This window comes from Aythya fuligula, chromosome 1, assembly GCF_009819795.1.
Source record: "Aythya fuligula isolate bAytFul2 chromosome 1, bAytFul2.pri, whole genome shotgun sequence".
NCBI lineage: Eukaryota > Metazoa > Chordata > Aves > Anseriformes > Anatidae > Aythya > Aythya fuligula.
This window is the reverse complement of record NC_045559.1, coordinates 175,388,424-175,401,564: the sequence shown is the minus strand read 5'-3', so window position 1 is coordinate 175,401,564 and position 13,141 is coordinate 175,388,424. Positions and strand designations below refer to the sequence as shown.

The window sequence follows — 13,141 nt, the reverse complement described above, 5'->3', positions numbered from 1 at the left end:
ATCTAATGAGTGCTTGGTAATGTTCTGACACAGGATGTTGGGAAAATGGAACAAAAGTAATCACATCAAATATGATTAGTTTGAGTTTCTTCCGAAGAAGTTTATGACCCGCTAGGTGGTGAAATGAGGTTCTATTCAGGAAACAGACACTGATCTAAGAACTTGAATTTAATGTTGAATCTGGAGGCTGGAGAGTCTCTAAAAGAAGGTGAATTAGTGGGAGTTACAAAGAGATTGTTTTAACATTGGTGAGGAATATCTTCAGAGAGTTTGTACCATGACAATGAAAAGGGGAAGAGCAGCAAAGAGGAATTTGTCAGAAAAATTTAAATCTGTAAGGATCTGATTGGACTTTTTCTGAGGGGAAGGTTTTTGCTTTCATCTGACATGTAAATGATGCCTTCTGAAAATATGTCTGCACAGTGTCTCTTTGGGAACAGGAGGACAGTAGGAGTTTGAAGATGAAACAATTCCCAGTAGAACGAGAGGCAGAGCGAGTGTCTTAATGTGGAAGATAATTGAATATTTTTGCTCTCCAAAGTTCTGTAGCCCCTTCAGATTTTTTTTTCAAATTTTTCCTTCCCATTTGTTTTTCTCTGACAAGCAATAAATACCAGTGATTCTAATATTTTGTCTCCAGGATAAGCAGCCTCAAGTTCTTTGCACACCCCAGTACCATAATTGAATCGGTTCATGTTTTTGTTTTCTTGTTTTGATTTGTTGTTTTGTTTTCCATTAAGAGTGGGAGTAGGAGATGTAGAGGAAGTTGTTTATTACAAATTATACAACTTTTTTTTTTTTTTTTCAACAAAAGCTTTAGGTTTGATAATGACCATCATCTGCAAAATATTACAGTATTTTTGGAAAAGTGTAACTCAGTCCTCACTCAATCCTAGAGCTATCACAATATAGCTTATTTAGCGTTTTGTTTTGTTTTGTTTTCCTTATAGGTTCCAGCTGGGACCGGGATGTTAAAACAGCATTCTCAATCAGAAGCTTTCGTAAGGACTTCCAGCCATGATCAGCTGTTGGCAGAAATGATGCAATCCCACATGGTTAAAGATATGTGTTTAATTGGAGGAAAAGTAAGAATTTAAATTTATTTTTCCCTCCTTTCCACATGTTCCTTACAATGAAATCTTATTTATTTATCTATTTATTTATTAACTCTTTAGGGCTGTGGCAAAACAGTTATCGCTAACGAATTTGCTGATATACTAGGATACAGCGTAGAACCAATCATGCTGTATCAGGTAAGTAAACTATTGGTTGATGATCATGCTGTAAATATGATCCAAAATACAACGCACAGATTCTCTGTGTAATGTCATCTTCATATACAGCTGCAGCTTTTAAAATCACTGATAATCACCAATACACATTTAAAAATAAAAGAGGATAGAAAAGACTTCAAAGATAGCAAAGTTTTATGATCATTTTAGAGCATTTTTTAATTGGTTAGAATGCTCATCTAAAATAATCCCATTTTATTGTAGACCTAAACAGAGGGGGGGTACTATTGATGCTTACATATATTAATATATATAAAAATATTAATTCAACATTATTACGTATAAATTAGCCCCGATACTGTTTTACTTTAATTTTTTTGACTTCATTGGGAATACAAAAGAAAGATACATAACTTAAATGATTCTACTTATGTTTTGTTTATTTATCACAGTGATCTTTCTGTTAGCCACAGAGAACTGACATTTCGTTTTGTGATTTGGCATGACTGAGTGTCATAAAGAAAACTTTGTCCTCTGTATCTTCTCCTTTTCAGATCTTTTTTTCTCCTTTTGAAGTATGTTTCCTGCCTTTAGACCAGAGTGGTGACCCCTTGTAATTCATGTATATTGCAATTCTCTAGAATACCTATACTTTTTTTTTTTTTTTCCCTTATACTATTTAATTTTATAATGTATCACCATGATTAAAACTATTTTTATTGTTACAGAAGACAGCTTCTTTTAAATCCTTCTCAGGAATTTTTTATTTTTCACATTCTGTAGGTTTAATCTTCTTTTTTTTTTTTTAGTTTCTTCTCCTGTCTGTGTCCTCTTACAAGTTTGTTTTTTCTGATGCATATCACGTGGAATTTAAAACAATATTGTAATTTCTGTGCCTTTCCTTTTTTTTTTCTGCATTTTTGCTTAGCCTGATGATTACAGTTGTGGTGGGACTGCACTGCAGTAGAGAAGATGGTGTTTACATGTGATATACACATATTACATTGAATTAATATTAATGGTGCTCATTATTTGTCAGTGCTATAGCAAACAAACAGTAATCTTCAAGCTCTTAGCCTATCTGTTCCTAATTTATTTATGTTGTGGAAGGGGCCTTAGTATAGATGTAGCTTTAAAAATGAATTTTGGAGAGACGTGTTTATATTTTTCATGAGACACACTGGCTTAGTTGCCTTAGAATGGCAGTTATGGGATAAAATGATGAGGAAAGGGCCTCCTCCGTGAGCTTTGAAGGTGGTGACAAGATTATCTTACTGTAGCTGAGTTGGAGGAAGAAATTTACAGTAGCTGAAAAGGTAATGGCAGAGTAAACGTTTTTACTGAGTAAAATTTAAAGTTTAGTATTTACAAAGATAGAAAAAGCAGGAACGGTTCTAGACAGATTGGGCGTACAGATTAAGGGAATTAAGTTTTTTGGAGCTGTCAGTTGTCTCGGAGTGGTGGGCATGCTCTACATTTAGGGTTTTTTCCCCTTGGTTTCATCCAGACAACACTTCAGACTGTCTCACAGCACCAGAGTTTTTTGAAAACCCTGAGGTCTGTCCTGCTTAACAGTGATCTCCTGTAGGCAGCGGTCACTTGGTACTTGTTTGGAGAGTGTTGTTCAGTCTTAGATCTTGGTGAACTACAACCTCATGACATAAATAGAAAAAAAAAAAAAAAGAGATTGAAAAGTGGAGTGACTGAATTTGATTTTTACAGTAGGGATCATACATGTAAGGTTTTCTTTATAACCTTGAGTAATGAAACTACTCTCAAATAAAATATGAAGTCAGGGGTATTCCATGACCTTGGGAGCCAAAATGCACCAAATATGACTGCAAAAGGGCTTGCAGTCATAAGTGATAATAGGCAATAATGTAGGGGAACGCTAGTCTGAGATGTAACGCAATATATTGGTCTCTTTCTTCCCTGTCCTTTGCTTATTTAATTTTTTCCTGGGCAGCATGGAGACCTTCAAAGGAGGAAACAGAAGCTGATCTGGATTTGCAATGGCATGTAGGGAGAGAAGAGACGCTGACAAAAAGGGGTGGTGACACTGAGGGGTTGAAACAGGCAAAAAAGAACAGAAAAGAGAGAGATTAATGGTGATGAAAGAAGAAAAAGTCCATTTTATGTTTTCTTGAAATGGTGAGAACCTCTCCAGACAGGATCCCAATGCTTTTCCTTCCCCAAGAATGCCTTTAGCTTAAAAAGATGCAGACACTGAAATGGTCTGTATAAATGGAGCTCTTTTCTTATGCCTTAACCTGCCCAGCTGTGAGCACATTTGGGATCCAAAGCTACACAACCCATCAGTGCTAGGTTGTGTTCGTGGTAATACATTTGGCTTCCCAGCAGCACCTGTTACCTCGTGTACAGTTGTATGTTAAGACAGGTGCATAACTTCTGGGTGAGAACTGTGTTGTACTTCTCCCTGCACTTATCCACGTAAACATATTTTTAAATCTCCTCAGGAAAAGAACTTTTGCATCTTGACAAATCCATTTAAGGACAAACACACCCTAACCCTTGTTTTTTGTACACGGTGTGGTATTGGGTACTCACCAGCAAAATTAGGCAATTATTTGGTCCTACAAGCTTAAAAATATGGCCACTATCTTTCAACATCCTACCTTTAATTAGTATGGCTTCACTGAATAGGAGCAGAAGACTTCCTTTTTGGAGATGCATGATAGGAGGAAGAGTTGCTGAAGAAATTAGTTACTCACTAAATGTCTTTCCTTCAAAGGGTCTGTAATTCGTACTGAAATAAAATCTAGGTCAGGGATTTGAAGCACTTTCTACTGAAGTGAACCTTTCCTTTGGTTTCACCAGGATTTAATCGAGTTAAAAGGGCAGAGGGTTTTCATAGAGGCTTTTTGGTGATACGAAACATCATTGCTAAGGCGAAAGAAAATTAATATTTGTGAGCTCAGCATTTGGTATAAATTAGAATTTATATTTTTATAAAATATTTTTATATTTTTGGTATAAATTATAAATTGTGTAGACGTAGACATGACTACATAATGTCCAAATGTGCCTCTATGCGTCTATCTATTTCCTATGTGCAGTATCTTAGAAAATCTCAGAAGTTTTTACAGGAAGCCATGTGTAAAAAATGATTGCAGCTAAGCCATGCATCTTCTGTTATATTCTAAGGATGCTTTTGTTGTTGTTTTGATGTGTTGTTGTACACATCAGTGGCTTCGCACAGCAAAGTAGTAGCATAGGTTAATGACAGGGGCAATGTTAAATATTAATTGATACAGTAATTGACAATGAAGGCTATGAGAAGTTTAATGGAACAGATTTCTCTATTTTACTTCAAAAAATATCTTTCTGGCTCTTTTGAGACAGACCATATTGTGCTAATGTTTGATTCATCCTTTACATCCAAAGTTGATTTGAATAGTGTGAAGAGCCTTAGGTCTTTCTATTGATTTCACAGAAAAATCTCGAAAGCTTTTATGTCGTGAGGTTAGAATTGAATGTATCTAAACCAAGGGTTCCGAAATGTTTTGAGCACATAGATCATCCCTAACAGTTGTCCCACTGAACAATTCCTGTCTAATTCGTGATCTTTGACATCCTTATACAGATTTCTGATTATATACAATCCCACATAGGCAAATTCTTGCCAAAGAAACTCATCCTGATTAGGAAGGATTTGTTTTTAAGTTCTCCTACTGCAGTTAAGGAACAGCAAATGAAAAGCAGCAGCCAGCTAGTTTTGTGTACTGTAGCTAGAGAACTTTTGTTTTAAATTGTTTAAAATAAAACATTTTGCTTTTATTTTTATCTCTCCTCCTAAATTTTTAAGGCTAAAAAAGCAGTATTCAAAGTGATGTTACAACAATTTTCCGTCAACTTGCTCTTCCTTTCTCTCTTCTACAGCAAAAGCAATCTTTTAAGCACATCACTTGTGTTTGTGTACTGTGATGTTTTTGTTTCTAGGATTTCTTTTTTTTTGGTATGACTTCATAATTGTTCTTTACAAATTCCTTCCAATTTTTTATTTGAGAAATATTAACAAAATGTGAGTCCAAACTGGCATGAAAAGCAGGAAACAGAGCTTTTTCACCTCGTAATTGCCAAGAACATGATTAGCACAGAGAACCGTAGAAAATGGCTAAATGGGAGGCTTGGATTGCTATAGCTGCAAAAGGGAGGAAAGCAGTTACCCTGCTTGTGTTCTCTCCTGAACTTCCTTTTTTCCTGGTATATGAGGTATTTTAGAAAGTAACCAATGCAATAAAGCATATGCTGAGTTACAATGACGGTTAGAAATGAAAATAAAAATTTTGTTTCATAAGGCAGTATAATTTTGCAATTGCTTTGCTTAAGTGGTGGTGGAGGAGTGGGGTTGGGTGAGGAAGTGATTCATACCTTTCTGTCATCTCCCCTCTAAAGGGAAGAATTTCTAGTGGCAGAATATTATCTTTTTATATCTCATAACATTATATTTATAATATTATGTATTAAAAATAAATTTAGAGTAAATAAATAGAAGCAGTAAATCGTTGCCATTAAAAACGTATTTGATCTTGGAGGTCTTTTCCAACCTTAATGATTGTATGAAAACAAACCCCTTACAGAGCTTGGGCAAGCGTTAAGTTAATGATGCTTCATTTCAGTTCATCACTAAACTGAACCTAATGGATCCATTTAAATAAAGATATAAACATTCATTTTATTTCAAAAAATATTTTTGCAGCAAAATGCACTTATGAGTTTATCTTGAGAAAACTAACGTATGGTTCTCAAGCTGCTGGAATTACAGATAGACAACATTGTGCATAGCATATTAGGCTTCTGATAATTCACATTGGATGCTGTTTCATGCGTGTAGAGGTGAATTGTCAGAAGTTGTGTTAGTTGAATATTCACTTATACAGCATTTGCTAACTACAGAGTACACACTTCTGATACAAGTCCTAAAAATACTTAATTTTTTCTCTGGCTTTCATTAAAAGTGGCTTACTTAGTCTACGAAGTCACTAATAGAACAGTAGAATGCACAAACAGTGCATTAAAAAACAGAAGTATAATAATAAAAACACTGTTTTTGTGCATCTGAATGTGAGGCTCTAAATTATAAAAATTATACTGAAAGAATCAGACTTTGTCCCGTTATTTTAAGGCTTTTAAGGAAATGCAGAAAGAGGAAATGATTCAGGCCATATGATGTAATGTATTCTATTTTTATTCTTCAGAGGGTTTATAGTTGTGAAAAGGACATATGCAAAAGCTACAGCTACAATAGCAAATATTTTTCTCATCTGATTTTAGGTTAAGTTCTGTTCACAGCACAGACTGAGGAAGGAATTTCATCTTTCAGGCCACAAAATTGCTATTACATCCTTGTTGCTGTAGTGCATACCTGTTGTAATGGAACATTCAAAATATTTATACTGGAGGCTATACGAGATTTTGTCTTTGGTTGCAATTTATTCCCCAAGTCTTACTTTGTGATGCTCTACATACTTTTGGTATTGTGTTTGTTACTGGCTCCTTTCTTATCCTGTCCTTTCTTCTCTGACGAGCTTCCGCTGTACTTTTCTTCTAAGAAGTACAATGTCACGCTCTTTTGTGTTATGATGTTACTTTAGGATTAATGATGAAGTCTTTGCTCCTTCAGGTGATTTCTTCTATATAAAATGAATGACTTCTGTTTGCGCCAGGTGTAACTTGCTGCCCCCTTCTGTACACGAAACTGTACAAGTTCTCATGAGCTCCCATTACATTTAAGGCAAAGGGAAAAAAAAAAATAAAATAAAAATAAAAAAGGCTTTTTTTCTAGTTTCAGAGGGGTCCATGAGGTGATACTGGCAAGCCTAGAACTTTCAAAGACTATTTAACATAACAAGTGTGTGAATGTTCGTGTGCGTGTGTGCATGTTTCTAATACTCTTTCAAAAAGTAATTGGAGATTTCCTGCTAATCTTCTTTGGGTATATTGTCAGGAAAAGCAGAATGTAGTTTTATAAAGAGAAAGCAGGTACCTGTAGAAGAATGCAATACAGTATAAATATATTCTTCTGATGAATTGGCAGGACATGACAGCCAGAGATTTGCTACAGCAGAGGTATACTCTTCCTAATGGGGACACTGCTTGGAGACCATCCCCGCTTGTTACTGCTGCCCTGGAAGGAAAGCTTGTTATTCTTGATGGCATTCATCGAATTAACCCTGGCACTCTAGCTGTACTTCAAAGGTCAGGATACAAGCATGGATAAGTTGCATGCACATCATCTGCTTACTGAGCACATGCCTATTGAGAAATTAAGTTTCTTCTGGTGAATATGAGTTCATAACTTCAGAATACTGTAAAAATCAAGATGAGCAAGTTTGATAGAACATATAACATTCAGTCTTTACATACATGAAAGCAGAAGCAATTCTTTTATGTTCTTTAGAAGTCTAAAAGTACAGAAAATCTCAGCTCTCTGTAAATACAGTGTGTAAGTCTGAATTGAAGAATGGTTTTACTCTACACTTATCAAATCTAAAAATTAGTAGTATTTGCACAATGATTTGAAAATGCAAGATGTCAGAAAATATTTAAAATACTATGAATGCATTCTGCTGCTAAATAAAATGCAATCATTAGTAACATGTAAAAGCATTCTTTATTTTGATTGAAAAGAACTCCTTTGGAATATTATTTCACAATTCAGTAAAAAAATAAATTAAACTTCCCAGAAGCAAAAGTAGTAATATCAGATACTATATTAATAATAATCTGTAACATCAGGTCAAATATTTCTTGTACTTTGTTGACCTGAGTTGTGTAATGCCATTCATAAACTTACAGGACATAAGTAGCTTTAAAAGCAGGTTGTAGCAAAAACATTTTATGAATTTGATTATTGTATATATACAGAGGAGAGTAGGCAGAAGAAAGAATGCTAGCCTGTTCTTTCTCTTTTTAAATCAGTTTATCTTTACCTTCTGATTTTTCTCCTAAGACATGCATGTGCTGTATCTACATACATATAATCAATGTCTGCATTACAAAAAAAAAAAAAAAAAAAGCTGTGTCTCTATGTATATTACTCATTAAAACCGATTGAAATATGTTGCTTCAGGAAACAAACCAGAAGTATATTACTTGGTACCAGTATGACTAAATGGCTGTTTAATATCACTTAATTTGAAAGATTTTTTTTCTTTCATTTTCTCATTATTTTCTATTTAATCAAGGTTTACTAACTGACTTTGCATTGAAACTATTTACTAATGCAAATTACTTTATCTTCACACCTGGATACATCTTAAACTGCTATAACTTCTTTTTTATAATGACCTGTGTTAACTGAGGTAGCTTTTTTTTTATTAAAAAAGTATTGGTTGAAATAAGCATTATAGAAGGAAATTAAAGGCTAGATAAAGCTTATCTTTTATTTTCAAACAGACTAATACATGACAGAGAACTGACCCTCTATGATGGCACCAGATTATTAAGAGAAGACAGGTATCAGAACGTAAAAGAAGAATTACAGATCACTGATGAGAAACTACAGGAAAGGTAAAGTGTTGGCTATGACTATAGAATGCAAACAGCTTTTCATCCTGTAGAGCACTTAATCTCCTTTATTTTATTACAAAAACATCTTGCAAAATGCTTCCCTCTTAAAATGATACCTTTTAATCACTAAGAGGGCATACTTTAAACGCCAGTTTCCTCGTGATGGTTTGTTGTTTGGTTGTTTGTTGTTTTTTTTTGGCATGAGAAAATTATATCCTGTTTAGAGTGCTCAAACTAAGAGAAAATCAGTAAATATCCTTCAACAAGGAGGGGCTAGAAATTGAAGAGAAATAGTAAGTACATAAAAATAAAGATGTAAAAGAATATAAGTCTTAATTTTGGAACATTTTATTAACAGCACCTGAAAATAAAGCTAAACTGAAATTAAATATAGCTTGTTACTTCCTTTTTCTTCATTAACTAGAAAGCTGGTATTTAATTTACAACTAATATGGAGCAGGAAATCCTAAGGATGGGTTGGGACCCATTATGCTTATGCTTTTTGTTTCTTCACTTCCACTTGTCTGCTAAAAACATTCCACAGATAGAAAAGGTCTCTCCGATTGCCACTCCTGATATATAGTCAAACACTGATGACAAACTGCAGTTACTGGGAAGGATACTGTAGAGTGTACTCTAAGACAAATGCAATCTAATATTCAGGCATATACAAAATAAGCAGTATCTAAGAAGCTAAACGTGCTGTGTTTTTTAAATGGCTCAAATCTCCGAAAAAAAACATTTGAAGTGTCAGATGACTGTGCTCACATTTACACTGCAAGATGTGTGTGCTCCCAAGCTTTCCAGAGACGTTCTCAGTTCTGGTAGGGATGCACTCGTGATGCGCAAACTCTTCATATGTACCACCCCCTGTTTCTCTTAATTGTCATGCTCAGTACAATTTTTTTGCTTTGATCTTCTTCATAGTCTACCCTTTAGAACTACGACTTTAAAAAAGTAGTTTTTCTTTTATTGCATAGTTGTTTTGCTATTTCTGGTTCCCCTTTGATCTAAAATACTGCACCATTGAGTTTTGTGAGAGGGGGTGTGTGTTGTTTTTTTTTGTTTGTTTTTTGTTTTTTAAGAACTTCATTTTAAATTTAAAGTCTTCTTTCACATTTATTTATTTGCTTACTTTTTGGAAGATATGATGTAATCTAAGCCTGTTTGTTGCTACTTGTATACAGGCTGCTGCAGCCATACGGCTAGCTAGATGGGCATTTCCAGCATTTGTTTTATGAGTAAAGAACTATATATCAGTGAAGTGTTCATAAGGATTTTAAGCCCAAACTTTGAAAAGAGAAGCAAAAAAAATCTCTAAGGATCCATCTTGGCATTTCATCCCGACTTTGTGTTCAACTTTGTACTTCAGTGTAGATCTACTGAAATATTGTGCACAGCTTTTTGCTACTTTGGAGGCCCCAAGAGTCCTTTTTGGTGTTCCTCAGTAGAATGTCCCTCTTGCCTTCAGATCACAATGCATTGCTTTTACCTAGCCACTTTGATGTTTTGCAACAGAGAGGTTATTGTGGATTGGTAAGAACTAAATGACCTATTTGACTGACCATGAGCTTTCATTCTAAAAGAGGGGTGACTTGTCTTCACTCTACTGAAGACAAGTTAAAGTAGTGCAATAATCTTTCAGCTTCTTTGGTTTGGCTGTGGTCTTCAGTATCAGCGGACCACTCATCTGTACAGAGGGTGCTGTACTGGTCAGATCCTGAGGAACTGAAGGTTTTTCAGGACCTGATCCTGTACCTAATGTTTTTGGTCTGATAATGTATTCTGAAAACATCACTACCTTTCACTTGCTCCAGGCTGTGATGTCAGGAGTTGTTCTTTGATTCCAGCACTGCAATCCTCCCTGCTATTCCTCCTTTTCAGCAGCAGTTACCTGTCACTGTAAGCTTCGGTACCTTCCAGTGTCGCAGAATGGCTGTGCAAAGTGAGGTGTTCTTCCCAGACACCTTCTGATCAAATGTTATCTGGGTTCTGACAGCTGATTTAATCAGTGCAAGAAAACAGGAAGGCACAAACCATCCATCATTCGCCTGCAAAAAATTGCCTTGTGGAAATAGTGTATAGAATACATTGTACCTTGAATTTATGAGCAAATATCCTGGGCAGTTTCTTGCTTCCAAGACATGACTGGGAGTTGCTTTCCACACTGATGAGAAATACGGTGTGTTTTGCTGTGTAATAATGGCTTCGACTGTGTTTCTGATACTAAAGTTACACAGAAAGAGTTTTATTTATCCAGATTTTCTGAATTGGACTGAAGTAAATTCAGTACAATTGCTCTTTCCAAGGCCTGCAGAATATACATTGTCATTCCTCTTTCTGCTGAGACTTAATTTGGGTTGTTTGCTGAGTGGCACATGAAAACTTCTGTTACTCTTCCAATAAGGATTTCCCTGTGGAAAGTGGTTTCAACTTTTATTTGAACCAAAAGTCTTTTTTTTTTTTTCCTCTCCTAAATCTTGCTCAGACTTCAGTTCTCATTTATATATTGGAAATCAATATATGCTTTAAGTTTGGCACACAGAATACATATTTTAGAGTTAACAAAAGTATTTTTTTTCTTTTGTTATTAACGTTTTAATAGCTACCTGATCTCACATGTTAAGGTAGTTCTTAGGAGAAACAGTGGAAGAGGAAAACACATACTGAGAGGCACAGCAGTGATTTAGTGGAAGTGCATTGACAGAGTTTTTAAGTCTCTGAACAGTCAAGCAGGGCCTAAATGAGTTAGCTAAAAATAGTCATAAATGGAGGAGATGAAAGAATAAGATAAAAAGGAGTATTTCTGAAGGACCAGGATTTGAAGAAAAGAAGGCAAATGCCTCATTAGGAGATCATTAGATTAGGGGAGGGCAGGATTTGGGGAAAAGCACTGATTAGGGACTGGAAGGTGGCTGTGATAGCGAACTGGTACCTTCCTGCTATCTCTAAGAGAAACTGAGTACATGAGGTATATGCTCCTTTTTTTTTTCTTTTTTTTTGATTAAGATCATCATTACTGTGCATGTGTGCATGAGACAGAATGGTGTGGGGTTTCTCTCTTCTGCACTACTTGCAGTTATTCATGAAATACATGAAATACAAAAAACCTAACTGTTCCTCTGTGTTGCCTCAATTAAAAACTGACAAATGAGGTGGCCAGATTGTAAGTTCCATACATACAAATATATCTTTCATAATGGAAAAGAACAGCTGACGATGATTTTTAGTAGACTACTGGGGCTCAGATTTTAATAGAAAGTCAGTTTTCAAGTTCCATTCATAAAATGCTATTTCCTGATAGGTAAAAGGAGTACTGTTCTTAAACAAGGAGATAAAACTTCTGTAAACATTTTTTTGTGTGTGTTTATAAGAGGATTTGAAACACCTGAAGATTTTTCTGGTAAAAATTTGAGATGTTTATGGAGAAGTTCTAGGGGATCCCCTTTTCAGTGCAGCAAGATATATTTTTTACAAAGCTTTCATGTCCCTATATGAAAATGATAGAGAAAATAATACAATTATTTTTCACAGTTTTATTTCCTTTAATTTTTAGTGTTTCAAGAGTAATGATACTCACAGATTTTGCAGCATTCTTTTTTATTTCTGCTACTACCTGTATCACTTAATGATAAGAGGTTCTTTTATTTTTTAAATAAAGGGATGGTATTTCAGATCGCAATATGGCCAAAGGAAATTACAGGCCTCACATTATATAGAATGTGAACAGTATTATACTAAGTAATGTGAAAGTGCTTAGACTATAGCAGTGTTATTAGCAATGTCAGACAAAGGGGAAATATTGCTTGCTGTTCACATGTGTTTCCACATTTTGCTGGTTTTAATACCATTTTTCATAAATCAAATTTCTGACAACTTCATTTAAAAGTATGACTACCTCTCTAAGAGCTAATAAAATATATTCTTATTTTTAATTATTTTAATTACTGACTTTGAGTTACATGTTCACAGATCATTTCATTACATTTCTGTGTCTGTCACATCCACTAGCATTTTCCTGAGAAGGGCTTCAGACTGGTGGGTCAATAGCTCTAGCAGGAATGACAAAGGGAACTTGAGTATTTTTGTTTATAATTTAGGGAGAAAAGGAAGAAAAAAAAGCTGCCCCTAAGAAAATGACAAATGGTCTAGATTATCTTAGAGGTCTTTTCCAACCTAGATGATTCTATGATAGAAGAAAATTATAGCTGTTGATTACTTGTTAGTTGAATTATTGTGTAAGAAAAAATCCATTCATCCACTGTGCATATCCAAGATTTCTGCACAGATCTTCTTATGAAATGAATAATTACTTAATTGAGACAGATGCTGTAGAGTGGCTTTTACATGGCTTTTACAAGACAGGCAGTGAGGTG

General features: G+C 34.9%; 1 protein-coding gene across 1 annotated transcript in view; it reads left to right on the top strand.

The window, feature by feature from the left end:
• The window catches only part of VWA8 (von Willebrand factor A domain containing 8), a 192,823-nt gene that overhangs the window by 47,738 nt on the left and 131,944 nt on the right, over positions 1-13,141 (top strand). Inside the window, exons 11-14 of the mRNA XM_032186011.1 lie at positions 951-1,085; positions 1,176-1,253; positions 7,291-7,451; positions 8,652-8,765. Of these exons, the coding sequence (XP_032041902.1) occupies positions 951-1,085; positions 1,176-1,253; positions 7,291-7,451; positions 8,652-8,765 (488 nt within the window). The remainder of the gene's footprint in view (positions 1-950; positions 1,086-1,175; positions 1,254-7,290; positions 7,452-8,651; positions 8,766-13,141) is intronic.